The 24,610-nt window shown below is 36.3% G+C and overlaps 1 protein-coding gene across 5 annotated transcripts in view; it reads left to right on the top strand.

Annotated features, from left to right (window-relative positions):
• Window positions 1-366: 366 nt before the first annotated feature.
• LOC140137681 (uncharacterized) overlaps window positions 367-24,610 on the top strand; it is a 38,558-nt gene continuing 14,314 nt past the window's right edge. For 3 of the 5 annotated variants that reach the window (XM_072159436.1, XM_072159435.1, XM_072159434.1), the window contains exons 1-5: window positions 367-489; window positions 15,214-15,455; window positions 16,856-16,990; window positions 18,961-19,035; window positions 23,451-23,567. In XM_072159436.1, coding sequence (XP_072015537.1) covers window positions 15,224-15,455; window positions 16,856-16,990; window positions 18,961-19,035; window positions 23,451-23,567 — 559 coding nt within the window. In that variant the 5' untranslated portion in view covers window positions 367-489; window positions 15,214-15,223. Of the gene's footprint in view, window positions 490-15,213; window positions 15,456-16,855; window positions 16,991-18,960; window positions 19,036-19,385; window positions 21,382-23,450; window positions 23,568-24,610 lie in introns of those variants that run through there. The other 2 variants (XM_072159432.1, XM_072159437.1) reach the window with 2 other exon arrangements.

Here is a 24,610-nt window from a genome sequence, read left to right as displayed (position 1 = left end):
AGGATTCCTGTGGCATAGAGCATGCGCAGTTGTGTCCAAATTGACCTTTTGACCGAGTTTGTTGTTTTTAGAAGTTCAGAGCGCGATCTTGTCACGGCGGCGCGGTACAGCGACTCGGTACACGGGCGCCGCTAGTCAGTCGCGCTACGGCGCACAAGCAAAGTCGCATTGAATATTTTTCAGAAGTCCGTCATGATATTGGCTGTAAGATAATCAGTCGTCACTACGAAGCATACACAGTACATGCGAAGTGTAGACGGCTGATTGGAATTAGTCTACTCTACCGCCTGGATATCAAATTTGGGAAATGACTCGCCCCCTCTATGGTCGTCATTTCCTCAATGATAATAAAAACATTTTGATGGGCGAACCGAGTAGATCTGAACTTGAGTCGTGGCAATAATTTTGGTCTTATTTTACCGTAACCTGCCAGTGATGTAAACAGCAAGTTACAAATATCGATATAATAAAGTACAAGGAACTTGTAAGGTATGTTTAATTTGAATTTTGTTGGTGAATTATTCTGTTATCTGCCTTTAATTATCGTGTTTGTATGCCGAAGTGCAATGAGTGTAAAACACAGGAAGAGCATGAGAGGAGAGCTAAATTCGGCAACCCTGTCCATGAGTCAGTAGTTGCTCGAGAAACACTAGCCACGAATTTGCTCACGGATGCCCTCGCATTCGTGGCTAGTGTCCCTTCGCCCTGAATATCGGTCGGTAAACAAATTACGTAAGCTTACCGTTACGTAATATCATTGTAATAACAATAGGCAATTCTGAAATATCCCTAAATACCTCCTTGTACATATCTTTACCTACCAATTTGTTACTATGCGTGTTGTTGAAGTAATTCTCAGTTCTATGTGCCATTTCAGGTGCATTTAGGTAGATATTTCATCACTATTTCTGGAAAAATTGCTCCAATATTCTCAGGTGATCGCCTTATTTCACTGAAGTAAAAGGTCATTAGAATGGGAAGAGGTCATCTTGCGAGAGAGTGGCAATGGATTAGTCCATTAAGAGAAATAGGCGGCGTCAGCCATATCCATTTTATTAGAAGTTGGGGCCCCATCGGCTTATCGCTACTTCAGATGAAACACACTGTCATAGAGTGCCTGGATGCATCGATTCCATATTTGACAAACAATTAAAAGCCCAACTTAAAGCAGAAACCAACGTGAAAGGGTACTTCAACAATTGTTTATCTGACGTCACATCCTCATCATAGCCATATTCACCCATTTTCAAATGGAATGGTCATCAATGACGTTGTCAGGTTGACGACTGAGGGCAGCAGTCTAAGGTCAGGTTATGTCAAGTAAGCTCACGTGATAATAATATACTCTCATCTATAGAAGCTGTTAGCCTATGACCTTCCAGTCATTATTCATGAACATTTGCCTGCGTCAATTGCTCCCACATGGTGAGGCTAAATTTCTGCCATCTTTTCGTCAGCTGTGCAGCCAGCAAAAATCAGCTTATAATTGCTTCCAATTTTCAGGATCGTAAGTATCGAAAATGTAAAAAGGTACTGCTCAATACATGCAATAGAATAAAGCTTATAATGACACGCTTATGAAGTGTGTTTGTGAACTATGAAGCATGTTTACGTCTCGGTACAATTTTATGCATCGGACTATGCAAAAGCCTGGCATACTTGCCATCTCTAACGCAAATCAAAGATTTGCATTAGAGTACATATGCTCGAACAAGTCAGTAGCTGTCATTCACAAACTGATACTATCTGTCCAACGTATAAGGCTAAGACCGTACGGCAGCGTGTTGAAGGAATATTACACAGTCAAGAATAGGCTCCGTCATCCGTTGTTTGGGATCCCCTCATGTCATGCACGTCTCCCAAAACATCAAAACACAAAAATGCATAATCATATACTTTCTAAAAGACGGGAAGTTTTATCATATTATGCACACAAAGTTTTGTCAACTTGCCGAGAAAGGTCACATTTTGCCAAATTTAATCTCAGTGCAATCCTATGCAAGTCCTAGTCCTGCCAGCAAGACTTCAGTCTTTATCATAAACATAATGACATCTACTGACCTGAAGTCTTGCAGCGGTACATCATAGGGATGCACTGACCACTGTACGTTTAAGAAATCCAAACTTCAAGCATCAAGAAATATACCTTGTATTTGTCAGTTTTACCTCAGAGATGATGTAGTAGACCCTCTCTACACAGTGTAGAAACATCACAAGTAGAATGCTGCTCAATATGATAAATCCAAATCATGAAAATCAAGACATTTTGCAGAGAAATATTTTGACCACTTTTGCACGTAAATTACTCCCATGAAGATTGCAGGTTTTGCCAACACTGGGAATTTTGAACCCACCCAAAAGATGAGATCAATGTTGATCAATTACCTCAACTTTGGGAGTATAGACTAGTACAGTGGGATTAAAATCATCCAAGCACGCCCAAACCCTGGTACAATGGGATTTAAAAAAATCGTCAGTGCATGCCCAAACTGTCCTTGAGAGAGTTCCTCAGCTGCATCCTTTAGAGCCCAAAATTAGCCCACATATTGTGATGTTTCTAAATTGTGGAAAAGATAATAATAGAGTGATCAGTGAACTGTAACTCTAGGTACGACGAGTTACAGTTACTGGAACTAATGCAAGTCCCACATCACATCGATATCGGCGTCCGGCGATCGTGGTTTTTTTCGGAAGTTTCGCTGGTTCCCACTGACAAGTGTCATGCATGTGACACAGTCAGACACAGCTAAAATAATAGACCGGGAATCGGGGATCATTCAAACGTCAACCGTTTCAAAATACGCAACGACAGTAAGTTTACTTAAATGCCAGTTTAGCTTTGTTTATTTCCTAATTTCGTCTCGATTTAAAACATCCTAGAGCATTAATTATCATACTGGATTTAGTGGTAAACCCAACCAAAATCCTGAAACTCATTGATTTATATTTTAAGAAAGCCAAAATAGTTCCAAATTATTCAATCGTTGTGTTTGTAAATATATATATCCCGGTAAAATTTCACACATAATGTGTAATGTCAAAAGTTCATTGACACAGCTTGTTTACAAACCTAGAAGTTCGTGGTTGCTTTGTTGCTCCTTTAGACCATGTTCCGATCAACCAAATTTTCTGGGCTGGAAGCCACCAAGACTATGAATATTAATGAGTTTAAAGAGGTTCGGCCAATCGGAAATCCTCTTATATTTTTCCTCATAATTTATTGACTCCACAGTTAAGAAAAAGCATGCTGATTGGTTGTATATTCTGAACAAGTTGTGACCTCGTCCGGGGACCTCGTGTTTAGTATGCTAGCTGGGCCAGTATAGGGATCTGTCATCTCTGACAGCTAAAAGATGGCTTTTAACTGCTTTTGGGGTGTAGGAAGAAGACACTTTCCTTTCACTTTTCATGAATGAAGGAGAAAGCACAAAATCCCAAACTTGGCAAAACTACCCTAAGTACATAAGAGCTCCAAAAACATACCCTTTTACACCAATTTTACATGAATTTGCTACCCTATTCACGTTACGCACGTAGTCTGAAAAAATACCCTTTTTACGTGAATTTACGGACGCGCCTGATACCCCCCTTTACCATTACAGTGGCCCCCCTGGCATTTTTGGAGCAACGATTTCTTCGTACCGACAGCTTGTGTGTATGTGTGAATGCACATTAAACACACCCCTACATGTACAAACACATACATACGCACATTACGCAGCACCTGTTGGAACTTTTCAATTATTGGAACTGGTACCTTCTGCGTCAACGTACTGTACTTTTCATCTAGAATAATACGATCGCACAAACTACATGAGGTGTTGCGACGTGAGTTGGGACCCCTTTCAGTAACACATGGAAATTTACAATGGCTTTCATATTGCAGCTAATTAAAAGTAACATCTTACTTGATGAGGCTTGTTTTCCTGAGCATTTTGACACCTTTTTAATGAAAATCTGACACGAAATGAGCATTTTCAGGAAGGGGGTCTGAAAAAATATATATTTGTAATAAAATGATGTTAATTTTTTATTTTAAAGCTTTTTATTTCATTTTGGTGTCTCTTAACTTATGTATTTGGGGTTTATATCCAGAAATTGTGTTTTCATGACACATGGACCTTCCCGTTTCTTTAAAATTAACTTTTAAAAGTGTGAAAATGGCTCCCTAGCCACCGACTCCCTAGCCACCACCGCAATCACCAATTCATTAATAATTAATTAATCCTAATTAAAACTGAAACAATATGAATTAATTTTATTTATTGTTATGGAAAGAGTATAGATTACTCTTTAAAATGACACCAAATTTATTATTGTATGATAAGTATTATGGAAATTATGACATCATAAACATCACTTATCATAAAGTGGAAAAGTGTTACTCCACCGCCAAATTAGGTATCCCAACTCATGGCGCACGACCATGACCGAACCTTCACCTTGCCTAGCAGCGATCCAAGTTTAAAGTGCAATAGTGCACACATGTGTAAATTATGTAAATTGATATGTGTGCCAAGTTGCCTAATTACTTTCTTAGTTTGCTTCGCCATAAACTGCTCATGCATGCTCATGCACACAGAGTGTTGTACCCTTATAAGGGCTGAACCGCTTCATCGGCAGCAATTGCATCTTTCATTTACTGTTTTTTATCCTTTTGCATCCAAAAGCTATGTATTTATTTACATATGGTACCTACAAGTCCATGCATGGCGACAAAAGTTAATGATTTTCGGCAATGTTGTGCATTTCGAAATACAATTTTTTTTCACAAATTTCCTCCAAATGTGACATGATCTGATCCATGGGGGCCAAAGGAGGCAATTTTTAAAAATTGAGTTACCGTACTATATTGCCTTGTAGTAATTAACATTAGGCTATCATTTTATACTGAAAACACCATTTGAAGGTCTAGCATTTTTCTATTAAAAAGTTATGAGGTTTTGTGATGAGTATTTTCTTCGTGTATTTATTGTTTTCTACTACATATTTTTGCCTTTATCTCAGTTTTGAATTTGCCGCCTTTGGCCCCCCATGGACCAGATCGTGTCACAAATTTAGTCTCATGCTGGACAGAAGAATTCCTTGATAGATATTTTTTGACCCGTTGAGGTTTTTAGATACCCGGTATTTAAAATATCAAAATTAAATTGGCAAAGAAGTGAAAGAAATATATGAAGAATGAATTGTTTGAATTGTGAAATGCCTGGTCAAACCTCTATCGCCATATACAGCGATACATTGTCGCCCTACCCGGCATGGTCGTCTGGTTGAGCAAGGTCTTGGAAATCACTGCTTATAATCCCAGACTGATGGACTGCACACATGCACGCACATTCATGAATATGATTTACAGGAGCATACAAGAGCATGGGGGACTGACGGTAGCTTGGTGCAGAGCCACATGCATTGTACCGGTACTCTATTACAGTGGCGTAGCGTCATAGGAGAACAGGGGGCATGTCCCTCCCATCCATTGCAAAATTTAGCAAAATGGTCTGTACCCCCCAAATCAGAACCGGTGCTATCCCCAATCATGGTCGGTGCATATACGAGGGGGTATTCAAAAGTTTTTGACATCACCCAGAAGTGAAAGAGCTATGAAATTTTGTCAGTGTAATCACTGGTCCTTACATGTATGTACATTATGGTCCAAAAATGGTCTCATAAGTATGTTTACTTTCTTCACAGGTGGCGCTAGACCATAATGTACATAAGGACTAGTGATTACACTGACAAAATTTCATCGGTATAGCTCTTTCACTTCTGGGTGATGTCAAAAACTTTTGGATACCCTAGGGCTGCTAAGAATAAGCAATTGCGTTATTTGCGCCAATAATTTGCGATTTTGGCTCCAATTATGCTTTTTTGACATTTTGAAAAAATCTAAAATTGTTGCGATTTTTAATTTTTTTTTTTTTATTTTGAGAGTCCCTGGACATAACATCAAGTGCTACCATCATTAAAAAAAAAAAAAAAAAAATTGAAAAAAGATACAAAAAATTACAAGTTTGTATCCAAATGGGACCAATTTGCATCTTGTGTTCACTTCAAAATCTATCTAAGATATAGACTTGTGTACAAAACCAATGCATTTTTATATCTTCAATAGACTATGCAGTGAACACAAGTTCCAAATCGGTCCCATTTGGATACAAACTTGTAATTTTTTTGTATCTTTTTTCCAATTTTTTAAAAATCAACCACAAATGATTGCAGTACCTCACTCTAGGTCAAGGGACTCTCTAAATCCGCAAAATATTTTTTTAAAAACGCAATTTTTTTTTTTTTTTTTTTTTTTTCCAAATTTTTTTTAATGATGGTAGCACTTGATGTTAGGCCCAGGGACTCTCCAAATCCTCATTTTTTTTTTCAGATTATTTTTATGAATTTTTTTTTTTTTTTTTTTTTTTTAGATTTTGCGTTTTTGGCGGGAAATCGCGGATTTTTGCGTTTTTTGGAAAATCGGGGTGCGTTTTTTGGCCTCCAAAATCGCGTATTTTTAGCAGGCCTAGGATACCCCCTCGTATGATGACCCACACTACGCCACTGCTCTACTTATCTATGTACCGTACATAGATTCCATGCATTGAACACAACATACTCCGGAGTCCAGACAAAGCATACAATATCAGTGTATGTTTTCCGTAAGCATAAATTTTCATGATGGACACAGCTTTTCATCCCAGCTACATATGTTAAAAGTACATCAATTAGATAAAGTTTACTTCAAGGACTGTTAAATATCAAAAATATAAATTTTTAATAATTTGCTATATGGTCATTTTCACGGTAAAGGGTGTAACTTTGGATTTTTAACATTTTAATCCGTAGTGTTCTAATAAAGCCACAGAATTCCATGATTTTTGGCCACATAAGTCATCTAGTTAGCAGCTACCTTGGGTAGCATAACGCTCATTCTACAAAATCCGTGCCAATCCACTAAAAAATTGAAAAAATAAAAGTTGTTCAAAAAACCTGCTTTTTGTGTTTTTTAAAAGTAAATGTATCACTACTTTCAGATGTAAAAATTGCCAACACCACTTGCATATTTTTCTTTCAGGATGTCATGATGTTTTTTAACATTAAAACTCAATGTAATGTTAGCTACGTTACCGACTATAAAATGGGCTGTTTTTACTCAATCCAAGGTCATAAAAAGCAAATTAAAGATCACTTGAGTGAAATGTAAAACAAATTTCACCATTTCATAGAAGTTTTGAAGATGCATAAATGAGTGTGTAACGTAGCTCACAGTAACGTAGTTCACTGGTTTTAATGTTTTTAATGTGATTTTAACGTTAGAACGTTATGTCGGTTAATTCTAATATAAATGGGGTTCGACCACTGGTAGCTTTCACATATTATTAGGAAGTACATGTAATACAAGTGCATACTATAGAATTCTGGTAACGTAGCTCACCAATCTTAACATGGTCGTCGAAATTTCAATGTTTACAACATTTCTATGCCAAAAATGCTACAGCATCACAATTTTTACTGTGATTTTTAAAAACCTATGAGTGTTTCCTTTCAAAAACCGCAAATTACATTGATACCTCTGTTTTACTTCTTTCCAATAACGTGTGTTAAAAAGGGGTAACGTAGCTCACAGCGTTTTGGTGGAAAGTGCAATTTATTTTAGAATTACACAAAGACATTTTAATCACTAAAAAATAATGTTGATAAGCAATATGATGGTGCGTTATCTAATTAAAAAACAACAAATATGTAAAGAAATCGCATTTATTCAAAGAAAATATTTAGGGTTAGATGTGACACTTGAGCTGTGGAAACGCATTTTTAGCGATTTTTGAGCCTTTGCAAGGGTTAATCAGGCTGAAGAAAGCATTTAAAGTATAGAAAACTATATATGTCCGTGTAGATCTCGTTGAGTTCTACCAGAAAAACAACATATTTGATGCCCTAAATGCTCGACAAAGTTTTTGTGGACCAAAGAATGGAAAAAAGGCTATTGGCACCGGATTTTGTAGAATGAGCGATAATCAGCTTTGGGAGCTACTGCGTTCAGTTTTAGCAGGCTTAAATGTACCTAATATTGCCATTTTGAAAAACTATAAAAAACAGTAACATTTTTGTAAAACCCTGTGTTTTCTTCAGTTAGTTCATGGATAATTTTTCTTATCCTGAAAGTACAGTCATATGTTCAGTAAACACTGCCACATTATATTTCATTGTGAACAGCCCTGTATTTTTGAGAACCGGACTTGATATTTGTCGCTTCGAGGCTTCATTTTCCGTTAACAATTGTTAACAAACTTTGTGGGTGTAGCTTTGGTTCATAATTCTTGGTTATTTCTTCACTTCTTCTTGATTCATAACAGTTGTTATCTTAACTTGAAATGGGTAACAAAAATTAGTCGATTTGCAAGCTTTTAAAATTTTTATAAAATCTTGACTTCAAAGAGCCGTTTTTCCGTTAACTTTATTGAAGCCTCCGAAACAAACTGTTCAGCAAGCTTGTGCAAATATAAATAAAAGAGCTCATCCAATCTATTTATCAAAATGTAGCAAAGTAGATCCTCAAGTCACATGTTTTTAAATCCTGGAGATATATATCACCGTTTGAAAATGGGACCCAATACAAACTTTCCGTTAACAATTGAAGCCTCCGAAACAAATGAAGCCTCCGAAACAACAATAAGATTAATTATCATCTATGCATATCTAAATTGGTGTGTTTCATACTGATATCTGCAATGTAATTATTACTTGATATGTGCAGAATGTCATAAATTAAAAAAAAAATTGACATTATGGTTAATGTTTGAAAAATATACTGATACTCAAAAAAGCCTGTTTCGGAGGCTTCACATGCAAAAAACACCATACTTAACAAATGGGTGAAAAAATTAACATGTGATAAATCTACAATATCTGCTGCATAGAATCATTGATTCAATACACACAAGAAAATAACAGCTTAGATGATCCCAACACTGTTGTTTTCAAAAAACTACTTCTGCAATGTTTAACAATTGTTAACATGAAGCCTCGAAACAAAAAAAAAATGACTTGCTGTGATAATTTAATTTTGTCACAACTGAAATTCAATACTTAGAAGCAAAGCATGAAAATTGGTAATTGTGATATTTTTTACCTATTTTTTTATGTCAACTTGTAGTAGTTAGCCAAATATTTTACTTAATGATCACCTGTGTTGTTAACTGAAGCCTCCGTAACACAAATTGCTTGAATTGCCAATTCTAAAAAATAACTCCAATTTCTGTGAAACTTGGCTGGGAGGTTCCTTTCATCAAGTAGTATTTGTACATGAAGTTAGACATTCAAATTATTTTAGGAACCCAATTAAAACTTAAAAAATATGTTTAAGGTTTGGAAATTTCCATTGTAAATGACACTTGATGTTAAAATTTTTCAAAACTGCAATTACAAACATAGCAAAACATGGTATAAAATTTAACTTATATCTGTTGACTTACTTTGGAATGGGATTTCACATGTATTCCAGCTTTCATGTCATAATTTTCTGAGGTTATGTAAAATACATTTTTTCTTAGATTTTAACCAAGATGTTAAGGAAATGTCAAATTTTTTATTAGAAATCAAAAGGTTTAAGCCTTGAAACATTATTTTCCTGGAATTTAAGTTGCTTCTATGCATGATTTCAGTAAACAGAAACATATTTAAGTGGTTTGAAATTTTGACCCTAAAAATCAAAAGTTACACCCTTTACTGTGAAAATGACCATATATCAGAAATTAAGAAAAATCAAAATAATTTGATATCAGAAGGACATTCCTACATGTAGTATTCAGAATGCAATTTGGTGTGTCTGATGTGCTCTCTGGAGTCAGGTCCCACATATGTGTCACCTCCAAAGTGGGAGTGCCAAAGAGGCACACTTTTTTGTTTCTAAAAGGATCGGTCACCCACCCTTGCACAGCATTTTTGTGGGACCTGACTCCAGAGAGCACTTCAGACACACCAAATTGCATTCTGAATACTACATGTAGGAATGTCCTTCTGATATCAAATTATTTTGATTTTTCTTAAAAGACCCCTCCCCTTTTCACTATCGCTGTCACCCAAAGACCCCCATTACCAGCACATGCTCTGTCACCCAAAGACCCCATATTTTTCCTTTAGATCTGTCACCCAAAGAAATTTAGGCCTATATTTCCATCTTGAAATAACAAAGCCATTTGAAGCTATTTAGAACTTGAAATTCAATTTTCAAGGCTTTTGGCTCTCACCCAAATACCACATTAAAAAAAAAAAGTCATATTCTCACCCAATGCCCCCTATCCAAACAGTCCCTCAGTCACCCAATGGCCCCATATATATTGTACATTTTGCTCTTACCGAATGCCAAAAAATCATACTTTCACCCTTGCAATGACCCCATATTTTTTATATTTTGCTCTCACCGGATGCCCCTTACTGCCCAGCCCTACACTATATCCATTTCAAATGCCATCCGCGGGCCTGAAATGTAACCGCTTGGATACATTTTTTTCTTTAAAACAATAATGTAACATTAGCATAGATTAAGACTTGGCATATTTATTGCAGTGAGAGAGGTATAAAATAGTAATGCATGGGATGAAAGAGGGTTGAAAAATTAAAAAATTAAAAAAGGAATGAAGATCAGGTTACCATTTCGGTTATACAATACAATACAATACAATACAACTGAAATTTATATAGCGCCTAAAACCAAACAATTGTACTAAGACGCTGATAAACACATAAACCAAATAAAATTACAGTCCATAGGCAACATTAAACAAATGGCATTTTAAGAGTCTTTTGAAAATGAGAAAATGGTTACTATTGTTAGTAAATCATGTTGGGGGGGGGGTTGTTGGAGAAGTATTCTATTTATAATATAGGTTTGCATATTCTTATTCTTATTCTTAAAGATTGTTTTCCAAATAAGCTTCCTCATGCAACTGATTATAATGGAATTTTGCCTTTCTGGGCTACCTGGGCTTGATGTATGGGAAGTCATTTCTGTTCCATATGCATGATTTTTCTTGGGTGGGGAAAAGCACCAATAACTTTTGTTGTTTTACTATTGGCCTTAAAGTCACAAACAGCAAGACTATGGAATTAAACATGTTATTATTGGCTTCCTTGATTCATTTCTTATATAAAGATCAATTGATATAAAAAATAATACTAAGTTTAAGTACGCTGCACGCAGTTTCTTACATTGTACTTTTAAAAATGCCTAAAACTGGTAAAATATAGCTGCCATCCCACTAAAAACAGCGAACGTTAATTAATTGAAATCATTCTGAAGACATTGCACTTAAAACTCCATTTCACTCCTAACGTTTCCCTTACTTACATGTACAAGTTTAGTGTAACAAGTTTCCTTGGTCTAAACCTGAGGTGACGTGTACCCATAATTCCCTTCCCCTACACACAGACAGGGGGCAATACAGGAAATTGACGCTATGTTTAGTTCACTCTATATCATGCATAGTTTGATGTATGAATGGCTGTTGGCTCTGATCTAGACAGGAAACTTGATATTAAAAATGTGAAATGATGTGTGTCCTTTACAAGTGTACTGCCTATTAATATTTATATTTGGGTCAATATTGCATGTTGAAAGGGAAATTGGGTATTAGAAATTGTGACCAGCTCCAACAACACATGGAACAAATCACCAGACATGTTTTGGGGTTATCCTTTAAAGATGACATTCCCATAAAAAAAAATCAAATTTTGGAATTCTTAATTTCATGGCATTTGACTGCACGGTACTACAGCGGGCTTTCAAATCCTTGAAAATACTTGAAAAGAAGTTTAATTTATCAATAAGTAACAGTTGAACTAGATGCTAATCCATATTCAATCCTGTGTAAAGCAGGAAACTACGGTAATTGGCCCATTGCTCAGAATAGCAATTTGACAAAAATATCAAGGTATCATTTACAAAATCATCCATATCTTGAAAAGTATTGATGCTATTTATATAATTTTGGTATCATTTTGAAGCTTATTGTCTAGTGCTTGTATTCAAATCATGAAATGTCAAAAATGCGACTTGTTCCTGGTTTTGTCAGAGTGGGTCACAATTGTATAAACAGTGATTATCAAATAAGATTTGTGTAATAGATGCACAGTGGGTAAGTTGCAAACTTTTTTCTGTTTTATTTGATACAGTTTAAAACTTATAGTCGTTATCTTCCATTGTAAATTACCGTATTCATTCCAATAAGCGCCCATGCCCCAATAAGCGCCCACCCAGGGTATTTTCAATTTGCTAATAAAGGGTACCATTAATGTTGCAGTGACAGGTAGACGTTGATACAGTGAAATAGCTTAAGGACTGCAAGTCCTGTGTAAACTTGCAATACATTTTCTGCATCAGAAAAGTGACTAGAACGTCTCAGGACCCTTTTATAATCTGCATCAATTTGTCTCTAATAAACGCCCCTTATGAAAAAATTAGGTAAACCAGGTAAAAAATAAGCGCCCACGCAAAATGACTTTGTTATATTGGAATGGATACGGTAGTAGAAATGGCGGCTACATGTATCATCATGAATCATATAGAAACTGTTCTTGAAAAGATATCCCTGTGCAGCAAACTAAATGAATGACTTTGATATTAAAAAATAAATAAAGGAATCAATCAATTTAAGTTTTTAAAACCTAATTGGGTTAGTTCCCATTTTAACACTTTTTGCATACATACCTATTTTTAGTGATGAAATAATATCACAACCATTCACACATTGCAGGCCTATTACGGTATTCTCTGTGCATGTCATCATTAATGCCCTGATTTTCTGAGGGCCTTTAATTATAATTTGGGTTTTTTTTACAATGGTAATTCCCATTAAAAACATTGTTAGTACTGTCTGACAGTGCTGTGGTGCTCCATTAATTAATAAGGAATTTCTGTTTCTGTCTAATTTACGCTGTCGATAGCAGGTCTTGAATTTAAATTTTTTGGGGTACCCATTTTCAAGGCCACTGGGCAAAAAAGAAGGAGGGCACCAAGGCCGACAAGTGATGAAGAATGCCTTGAACTTGACAAATAAAAAGGTATGGGGGCACCAAGGCCAAAAGTGAAAAAGGGCAGGCAATGGCCTCGGTGACCTCCCTGAAATTTGTGCCCTGGTCGATAGCTAATACTCATTGTGAAATAGTCCATCATCTCTTCAAAAATATGGGTACTGAATGGCATTTTGACAATATGGAACAAAATGATGGGGGCAAAACATCACAGGAGGGAGGCTTTATAATTAAAGAGAATTAAAGTAGTTGTACTGAAAGGTCACCAAACAAACAGTATTGAAAATATCATCATAGTGACATTTAATTGATTCCAAAAATATGAGTTTTTTTAGCCAGTTTGCTACATTGTTTGTGCTAAGCCACTGAACTTTAAATTTAAAACACACATTAAAATATTTTTTAGTATGAAAAATGATGACAATAACAAGAAAAAACAGTAATGTATTTCCAGTAAATCTTTTTTTCGATTTAAAATCAAAACATTGTCAAATTTATAACTAATTACCATGGTATCCCAAAATGACATATTTAAAAAAAAATTTGATTCTCTGTACTACTAGTAAATTATAGAAAATCAAACTGTGTTTTATGTGTGTTTGTCCCACGTTGAATCGTTTAATTACAGCCATGTGGTGGTTATTGATCAGTTTTATTACTAATATATTATAAGGTCACAGCTTGTGGGTATCACATGCGGCAGATATATATCTATGTCATTGTCACAGTCTGAATACATAGAAACACATGGTGCACCCTCGGTATTAACAGGGATTGGGCTTTGATAAAAAAGGAAATTTACACTTAAAGCTGATGAGTGTGTTTTATTGACATTTTGCTTGTTTGATATTAATAAAATGTTGCACAAGGTTGGCGTTTCGAGGCATTCAAGCAGATTCCATACATTTGTTACAACAAGGATGGTGTATAGGGAAATTTCAAGGCAAAAAAGCTAAAAATTTGTATTTAGTTGAAAATAATGATGCTATCAAGGCTATCTTTCAAAGTACGATGTATGGTTAATTTGGATTCTGTCCCGCCAGAAATAAAGAAAGAGACTTTTTTGTTTATCTTCATGTATTTTTATTATCAAAACAAAGAAATCACAGAGAAATCACAAGAAATCACATGGAAAAAGCAAAAAAAGATTACAGTGGTACAACTAAAACATTATAATACAGTGTACAAGTGAAAAGTTAGAGAGTTACAATTCAAATCTTAATCACCCCCAAGTCACAAGGTTTAGGAATGTTATCTGTATGTAGTTGAAAATAATGATGCTATCAAGGCTATCATTCAAAGTACGATGTACATGTATGGTTAATTTGGATTCTGTCCCGCCAGAAATAAAGCCCGGTGGGTCACTCTCACACAAAAGTGCTACCCACCCGCGTCCAACCACCTCTGAAATGCACCCTTAATGGCGAATTTTCACATAACCAAATTGCACCCCTTAATGGCTAAACACATGCAAAATCCTACCCTAAATGGCGTAGCACATGCAAAAACCATACCCTAAATGGCGTCAACTGAGAAATATCTAATTTATACCCTAAGTGGCGTAAACAGGAAAATGAGCTAATTTAATACCCAAGGTGTCTTTTTGATGTTGCAGACCTATAGATACTAAAGAAAACATGCACAAAGGTAACAAGAATCAATTAAAAAGTGGTGATTTTTATCAAAATAGTGCACTCACTCAAACAATAATATTACTAACCTATAAACGGCTAAGGATTTGGCTGAAAAAGGACCCCTAAATGGCGAAGCCTTCTGAAAAAGTACCCGTTTTTCAAAAAGACGTCGACGACGCTGTGTGGTGAAAAACATACCCTTTTAGATGTTTTCAGGTGCGTAGCAAGTCAAGTAGTGAGTAATCCCCCCGTGAAATAAAGGAAGAGACTTAATCACCCAAGTCACAAGGTTTAGGAATGTTCTCTGTATTCCTACATGTACACCATGTGACTTGGGGATGGTTTGAAGCATAGATCATCTAAATGTATTAAAAGTGACCTCCACTTGAGATGAGTCTGGTATTTATTCCTAGCTAAATATGTAAAGAGGCATGTAGCAGCCAACAAACTTGTGCATCCTTTTGATATGAATATTATTTCTCACATACATCATTACATGTCAGTCCAGCCCTATCTCATTCTTGTAACTTAACTTTGTTTATCTCTGTTTTTATTACAGCAACTCAATCATGTCTTCCAACATCAAACAAACCGTCATCTTTATAGGGTACTACTTAATCACTATGATCACATACTATGCCGTCCATGCCTCGCACAATAATAACCAATGCACATATGAAACAAAACAAGATAAAATTATCAACATCCAAGAGTCCAAAAGATTAGGAGCGAACTTACTTGAAGCCCTACAGATGAACTCCTTAGCCGACTGTACTGCAGCATGTTGTGACCAGTTTTATGGTAAGTTACACTAAGCACCGGAGGAAAACACGATTTGCAGGGTCAGAATTTCGTTTCACAGTGCGAGAATCAATCTTGATTCTTGCAGAATAAATTTGCGGGAATCATTCGATTCTTGCAAATCAACTTCTGTGTCAACTACAAAAATTTGCGAGCATCAACTTTGATTCAAGCAAATCTGTGTACGAGAATCTTTGCGAGAATCGATTTTCGGATTCTCGCTGAAATTCTGACCCTGGATTTGGGAAGCCAAAAAAAGCACCCCGGTTTTCCAAAAAATGTGAAAAATCGTGATTTCCCAACAGTTATAGACCCTAAATTTCTTGTTATTCAAGGTTGGAACCAGAGAAAGACTACTACCGGTATTTAAAAAAATTAATTTAATAAAAAAATAAAACCTAAAAGTTCTAAGGTTTTTATTCAAAGCTGTATAAAGTTGTACATTTTAAATACTGTTGAACAGCCAGGGACATGTTTATTTGCATGCATTGTTAGCTATTCAATAGAACAGCTAGCCAGGGACATGTTTAATTTACATGCATTGCTAGCTGTTCAATAGAACAGCTAGCCAGGGACAAGTTTAATTTACATGCATTGCTAGCTGTTCAATAGAACAGCTAGCCAGGGACAAGTTTAATTTACATGCATTGCTAGCTGTTCAGTAGAACAGCTAGCCAGGGACATGTTTAATTTACATGCATTGCTAGCTGTTAAATAGAAGCAGAAGTATGTACAACTTCATCCAGCTTTGAATAAAAACCCAAGAACTTTTAATTTTTTTTAATAGCAGTTTTCTCTGGTTCCAACCTTGAATAACAAGAAAATTAGGGTCTATAACTTAAATTTTAATGCAATTGCACCCGAAAAAGGCAATAGCGGCGGCAAATACCGCAATCGCGTTTTCCTCCGGTGCTTAAGTTAAACACAGGAGCAGGCCTTAAAACTCATGAAGGCCACAAAGGTAATGGCCTCCATTGCCTTTAGACATGGCCTTGATGATGAACCAGAACCAGAATTTTCAAAAAATTCTTCAGCAGTAAGTGGCCTCCATGCCCTTGCCAATATTGTGCTTGAAAATGAGTGCCTTTCTAAATGTGATTTTTGATTCCTTCACATTTATGAGTTTTTAAGCTTTAAGCTATTTTACAAGGATCTTTTTACAAGGCTCTAGTTTGAAGACACAAGTTATTGTTTGATATCGGGTTTTGCAGATAAAGGCAGAGGTACACTATTGTGGTCTCTATGGTTACAAACCAAGATTGTGGATTTACCATAACATTACCCTTTCTCTCTGCTTATTTTCTAACCCCCGAGGTAACATGTGTTAACCACCAAACAATCAAGTCAATCCCCAAATTCACTCGCTTTTATTTCCCAAATTTGTTGATTTATTCTTGCAGGTAAATGCAACATGGCTTTTTATCATGAAACTAATAAAGAAGAAAAGAACTGTTTCCTTGCTCTGTGTGATCCAGAAGAAAAGTGTGTACTTACTACTCTTAAAGGATTCGCAGCGACAACAATCTTCCAACCAGGTTAGTTTTCATTTAGTAATTTTAGGTGCAGATGGAGGGTAGGGTGAAAAATTGCAAATTCATAGCAAAGAAAAAAAATGACAATTGGGAATATGTCAATAAGGTTACCTGTAAGTAAAATTTTACCAGATTGAAAAGTAGAAAAGCAAAGAAAATTAAGTTTGCATCGAAACTTGAAGTTACATCATAAATCCTTGGGTAAGACAGGTAGTTGACTTTGCTTTTTTGTCAGTAAATAAATTTAAGGTACATGTCCGTGGATATACATACTAAGTATTATTGCAAATAGTCTTAAAACCGTGGATGTACTACCTATAGTGTGCCCAATTGCCCCCAAAAACATACTTTACATGTAGGGTATAATAAAATAAAATAAATAAATATTAATCTGGTTTGGGGCGATTATGATTACCATGATTTTCATAATTTACGTATAATAGTAAATTTGTCATTACCATTACCAGTGACATGAATTACTATTTTACACAAACAAAACCTATCAGATAAGTTATCAAGTCAGCTCATCTCCATTAACCTGGATTAAGCATCCATTAACTCAGATAATGAGAATTGATCTGTTGACCAATAACAAAAGACAGAAATGCACTTCTTTGAATACATGTAAAGTAGGTATAGTCTTGCTGGAAAATACAATTGTATTATTTTCAGGTATTCAGAAAACATTTTGAAGGACATGGGATATAAAGTATCTATGATTAAGGATGATTTAAAGCCAGAGAATGTAAATTTAAAAAAAAAAATCCTGGAAAAATATTGACAAAGGGCAGTGTCAACACTTGTTCAAATACCAGGAATTTGACATTTTTAAATGTATTGATTTTTAAAAGCCAAAAAGAAGACATTATCTGGCTAGAACTTTGTAATTTTGATGGGGATTTCTTCATATTGTGTATAATTTCTGGGGTAAAATATATCAACACAACATTTTAGAATGTATTATTGTCCAGGCAGTATAGTGTGTGTTGTAAAGGTGGTACGGGTATATGTGGCAGCCAAGAGTCCCTTTTCAGGCTCTCCAACAGTTCCTTAACCCTAACCGCCTAAGGGCTTTTTGGCGACGGGAAGGGAAAGAAGGAAGGAATAAAGAGAGAAAAGAAGGAAAGAAGTTGTTTGCTCTGGGTGGGATTCGAACCCGAGACCCCTCGCATGCCAGGCACTGGGTCGGCGACACTTTGCCACAGGTCTTGGGCTTCGCTGGCCAGCAAAACCGTGCCTATCACTTAGGGCGATTGCGTCATCACACCACGTGGGATGCATGCACGAACAGCGCATATATCAAGTAGTATTTTGTAGTATACCGTCCTGTTAGGGTTAAGGAAGCCTATATTGAGTTTCGATAGTGGTAACCTAACCCTAACCGCCTAAGGGCTTAACCGCCTAAGGGCTTTTTGGCGACGGGAAGGGAAAGAAGGAAGGAATAAAGAGAGAAAAGAAGGAAAGAAGTTGTTTGCTCTGGGTGGGATTCGAACCCGAGACCCTCGCATGCCAGGCACTGGGTCGGCGACACTTTGCCACTGGTCTTGGGCTTCGCTGGCCAGCGAAACCGTGCCTATATATGGGCGATTGCGTCATCACACCACGTGGGATGCATGCACGAACAGCGCATATATCAAGTAGTATTTTGTAGTATACCGTCCTGTTAAGACCCACATTTGCATCATGCTCCAGTTCATTGAGCCTCAAACTTTGGGAATTGTAGCTCTTTTGCCCAAATTTGGAAAAATTTCGAATTTTTTTAGCTCCAAAGCTTATAATTTGGCCCATCATACTCCTATTTTGGCTAAAATTCAGTTCTTAGTTCCCAAACTTTGGCGCTGCGTGCCGCACACCCCTAACAAAATTTAAGTTGAGTGACCCCCCGGGATTGTCATGTTCATCAGCTGTGACACAAATGGGAAATACATTTTCAAAAATCGAAATTTTTAACGACTCCCACTTCTTGTTTGCAGAAGTTCCATCAAAAGACAAATCTTTTCTAACAACCTTGCTGAATGAATTAGAAGAGGAATTTGAGAAAGAAGGAGGTAGGTTTCAATAATGTTATTCAATAGTCTGAATTCTTGTTTGACAGATATACATGTATAGTTACTTAAGTAATGAGCCACAGAGTATAGCATTAGCCAAGGAGTTTTCCATTTCTATATGATCACATATAGAAGAAAATCTGGCATCTTGGTTTGTCATACAATGGGATATTTATATATTTTTTTCCATATCAGTTCATATGACTATTATTAGCCTCTTAACTCATATCATTGACACCCAATAAAATATATTTAGTGTTACTAATTGTTCAGAGCAACAAGTACATTTACTAACCTATTTTCAATATTTTGTTTTGTTGCCTTATCTTTTTTGTTCATTAACTCTCCAGCTCATTCTTCATCTAACCCTCCACCTGCATCTAATATTCTAAAATTCCACCCATTCCTCTTTCCATCTCATAATCCCATCCAGCTTCATAGACAAAAACGAAACCATATTCCAGGTCATGTTGATCCAGGTGATAATAATGCCAATTCTTCACCTTTAACCTCTTCAACTTTGATCTCTGCGCCCTCCACTGAGAAAACAGTAGCTGCAACCGCCTCTGTCTCCTCCTCAGCTATTTCTCCTCTTCAACAATCTGCAAATCCAGCTATTAATGCATCTCAACTTACAAATTCTTTGATAGCAACTTCAAGTAAGACTTTATCAACAGCACTACCTTCAATTTTTAAATTACCTACCACTACTTCTGCAGCACCCCATATGACTACTACAGCACCCACTACCACCGTGTCAACTGCTGCTACAACTACTTCTACTACCACTTCTGCATCTACTACTTCTACTACCACTTCTGCAACAACTACTTCTGCTCCTGCTCCTCCTCCTCCTCCAACTGCTCCTCATACTTATGCTGCCACTACGCCTGACAATACTCCCATCATTTCTGAAGCTTCAGTACAGCCAACGGTAGAGAAGCAGCAGAAAACAGATCTTTCATCTCCTGAGGTCGGAGGTCAGTCAGTCAACAACATCTCGGCTAAATCTCCTTCTGTAGATTTAATCATGTCACCTAAGGTTACACCAGGAGTAGCTGTCACTGTTTTGCCAAATAGTCTTCTTGTAACCCAAAAGCCAATGCAGACACAAAAACAAGCAAACCCTTTGCTTAATATCTTGAAACCCACAACTCAAAGTCGTGGACCTATCAGTACTTTGTCTCCCACTGCCGTGCACATCACAGCTAAACACATCACCACACCTTCACCCTTACAACCAACCAATGCCAAAGCACTTTCCTTCAACTCACTTCCTGTGGACAATGTTAGCTCAAATGTACCTTCCAACAACTCAATTCCAGTGGTTGGAATTGGGTCAATAAATGCACCAGCACCACCCACCAATTTAATTCCAGAAACAAGTGTTGGGTCAAATGCAGCTACTATCAACTCACCAAATGTCACATCTACACAAACTAATAACCCAGCTTTAGTCATTTCCAGCAATATCTTCGGTAGTGGTACATCTACATCCAACTCTGAGAAAAAGACTACCTCTATTGTACCTCCTATACCCCCTACCCCATCTCACACTACTACTAACACCCCCACCAAGGTAGCAGCATCAAACTCCCAGAATGCACCTGAAAATAGAGTAGCAGCCCTTGGTGTACAGCTGACAAATTCTGTCACTCCCTCCACCACTTCCCACAATGCTTCACTTCTTAATGCAACACAAGCGGCAAATTCAATAGGTGGTGTTACACATGTGAATGGTGTAGAGCAACTTGGGTTAGAGGATAGTGGGATTAAAGCCCATAGCACATCACCACTTAATTTTTCACCTCGTCCACGTATAGTTTCTACTAACACTCACGCAACAGGTATAGTCACAACAGGTATATAGATAGTAACTAGATATTTGGTGATTTTTTGTTTTTCTCTTTGCATGTTAGGTGGTGGTGTAGGTTTTGGCTTCTCAGGTGGTGTGTGAAAGGGTGCATGACTTTCAACATGATTTTAGTTTGATCAATGGTACATAGGCAGGACTTGCACAAAAGTAATGCTAATTTGAGACTTGCTGGTAGATTTGTGCTCCATCATGATGATGTTCCCAGATACTTTCTTCCAACTGCACCATGATCCGACCCATAACAGAATTCACAAAATGGACCCTCAAATTTGAAAAAAAAAATGAACCTGGTCAAACATCGTTCCAAGTCAGGCTGTGGAAATTGCAGCATTCCACTGGCCCAGTAGCACCCTGCTGCCAATTGTGTTATGTGCCATAATAGTCTTTGTCCATACATATGATCATACTATAACAGCTATTGTAGCTCAAACTTGAGTGGAGGCTTATAACTATTGACATCTTGCAAGATCAAAGGTGGTTAGAACAAACTTATTTAATTATTAATGATATCTTTTTTTCTCTCTCTTAAGTTATAAGATGCATGTGAAAAATCAGCAAAGGCACTTTAAATAATTTATGTCAGACAAAATTTGCATAATAAGTGTAAAAAGTATTATAGTATTCGGCAAGATACTTCAGCGGTGTCAGAATGCTCTACATTGTGCCTGATGAGCGTATTAAAAGAACTAGGTCACACCTGGATTATGCAATGCTATGCAGTTTGATCGCCGAATGAGGTGCTGATGTGCTGATTCTATCAGAACCCTACTAACATGTTTGCGCTCTGAACCACCAAATCAGCAGACTGCTGAAGAACTTTGCCGAAAACTACATGTATATAGCAAAATCTTCCTGAGTGTATGAATATTTTGTACATGCACTTCAGGAAACAAACCAGTTTTTTCTGTTTCTTTTTACTGAAAGATGTTCCAACTTGCTTATTTTATTCTATATAGGCCTCAGATCACTCATGTGGCAAATTTGTTGTGATTTTAGACAACTATAATGAAAATCAGGGCCTGTCAATCATCAAGGGTGTTTTTGTAATAAACAGACTAGTTAAGTTGATCTATTCTGAACAGACACGCCTTGTCATGAGTAATGTCAATACTTATTTTAGGGTGTATCACATGGAGCCAACATTGCTGGTTATTTTGGTCATACATGTACTTGACCATGAGCTGTAGGTTAATATGTTTTAAAACAATCTATTTGAATTTTGATGTAGGAGTAGAGAAAGGTTTAGATTTGAATACTGTGAGGTGAACATTTTTGCGGAACATTAATTTTCATACTTAACACAACTACAGTACAAATGCACCTTTGTGTTCTTTTATGTTTAGGTACTGTGTACGAAACTTAAAAATCAAGAAAGTACTTAGCAAAGAGCGTAAGAATTACTTGTGCAAAACAAAACCACGTTTGGACAATTTGACATTTCAATAAGTTATACTCTTTCCATTCAATATATAAATTACCATATTCGTTCCGTTAACCGCCCATGCCCCTATAAGCCCCACCCAGTGACTTTACAAGCAAACTGATATTAGTTTATTAACTGCCCATGCAAATCTGAATCATGATCAAACATATGACACACTGATGATGATAGATGAATAGTTTGTGCCTTTTTTATGTCTTGTTGGCTTAAACAATGAAAAAAATAATCACCCATCCAAGATTATTTTGTTAAGCACCCTGGGCAGTTAATGGAATAAATGCAGTATACACATTTTAAAGTGGACCCGCACTTGTATCAAGGAATTGAATTTCTTTCAAACTGTTCACAATATTGCAGGTGTTATAATTTCTCAAATATCTCAGGAAAGACAGAACACAATTAATTGATATTACATAACTTGCCATTTTAAGTGATGACATTACTCAAATCTTTTAATGTTTCCATGCTATCTATTTAATGTGGATCAGGGGAAATATTTTGCTAAAATCATCTTTCTTTGTCATTCTCGCTTGTTCATTTCATATTTATGAATTCTGCATCAACAAGCATGGTTTCATCAAATGCCTGGTTAACTTTTAGTAACATTTATAAGGCCATCTTAATTAAATCCTGTGTCTCAAAGCTGCTATGCACGTAAAATCGTGCACGTAGTCCTCTTTGAAAAATCGAGAAATCCTTTTTTTTGTCCTTTTTTTTTTTTAACAAAAAGGCAAAAAAACCCTCAAAATTTGTATTCGATTTCAAGTTTCCAATTTTTTTTGCAAATTTTGGACACAAAAATAATAAAAGAGAAGAATAATAGTTTGTAGCAGTGACTTTATTGTCTACTAATCATGACTATACCAACATTTGCAACATTGGATACTTTTTGCACAAAATCCTTGTCCGAAATCCTGTACTAAGTTACTAACACATAAAAAAAATGAAAATAAAAAAAAATATAATAAAAAATACCATATTCAGCATTCGGTTTTCAATTTCTCACAAACTTTGAGACACAGGATTTAATTAAGATGGCCTAAGCAAAACTATATTGCTTTTTAATATTCTTCTTTTTTATCGCCCTTCTTTGATCAGAAGTCAAAGCTGCAATTACCAACAATGATATAATTGTTGAAAACAAGACAACAACAGTGATGACACCTCTTGTTGAACTGGTTCCAACAGCCAATACAACAAACACCACAACAACAGGTAGCATAGAATGCATGCCATCTATTTTCTATCTTCATTTAATTTTGTGCATGCCAGACCTTTTATTGTGTTCAGAATGCATGTTTACTTTCTCCAAGTTGATTTTTAATTTCGAGGATTTTCATACAAACTGATTGCTTTTTTTAAACATTATTGTTTTGTTCTGCCTTTTTTCAACAATCAACATTAACTTGTTGAAGATAACACAACAGTATTGATGCCTGTCGTTGAATTGGCTCCAACAGTCAATACAACAAACAACACAAATAGCAGTCAAACTTCAGATAGCGCAAAATGTATCTCTATTTAAAATGTGCGCATGCCAGTCCTTTGTATACCTAATGACATGCATGTTTGTCCAGGTAGAGTTTTTAACATTTTCATACAAAACATATTCTTTATAACTTTTTGCTTCTTTCTATCTTTCTTTCACATTAAAGCTGTAAACAACAATAATATTATTGCTGAATACAACACAACAACAGTGATGCCTGTCACTGAATTGGCTCCAGGAGCCAATGTAACAAATAACACCAGTAGCGGCAATGAAACATCAGGTAGCGCAGAATGCATGGCTTCTACCTTCGTTTTCATGTATGCATGCCAGTTCTTTGTGTGCAGTATATGCATGGATGTTCTGTTGTGTTCAATGCCCAGCATACTAAATTTTATTTTAAATTTGCCCTGAACTCCAACTTTCACGTTGCTGAATTTTAAGGCCTATATTGGGGAATGGGGGGGGGGGCTGTATTATGTGACCCACAATTGTTTATGTTTGTTGGGGGGGGTTAAGGAACTGTATAAATATGTGACTCACAATTGATATGCTTGTGGGGGGGTTAAGGGAACTGTATTATGTGACCCATGATTGTATGGCTTGTTTTTTATTGTTAATTTATCTGCATAGATTCTCTAAATTGTTTTCTGCCCAACTATATTGCTTTATAACTGTTTGCTTTCTTCTATCTTTCTTTAACATCAAAAGCTGCAACTAACAATGATATTTTTGTTGAATACAACTCAACAACAGTGATGCCTGTCAC

Source organism: Amphiura filiformis, chromosome 17 (assembly GCF_039555335.1).
Source record: "Amphiura filiformis chromosome 17, Afil_fr2py, whole genome shotgun sequence".
In the NCBI taxonomy this organism is placed as follows: domain Eukaryota; kingdom Metazoa; phylum Echinodermata; class Ophiuroidea; order Amphilepidida; family Amphiuridae; genus Amphiura; species Amphiura filiformis.
Note: the sequence above shows the minus strand (reverse complement) of the source record. Positions and strands in the feature narration are given on the sequence as shown.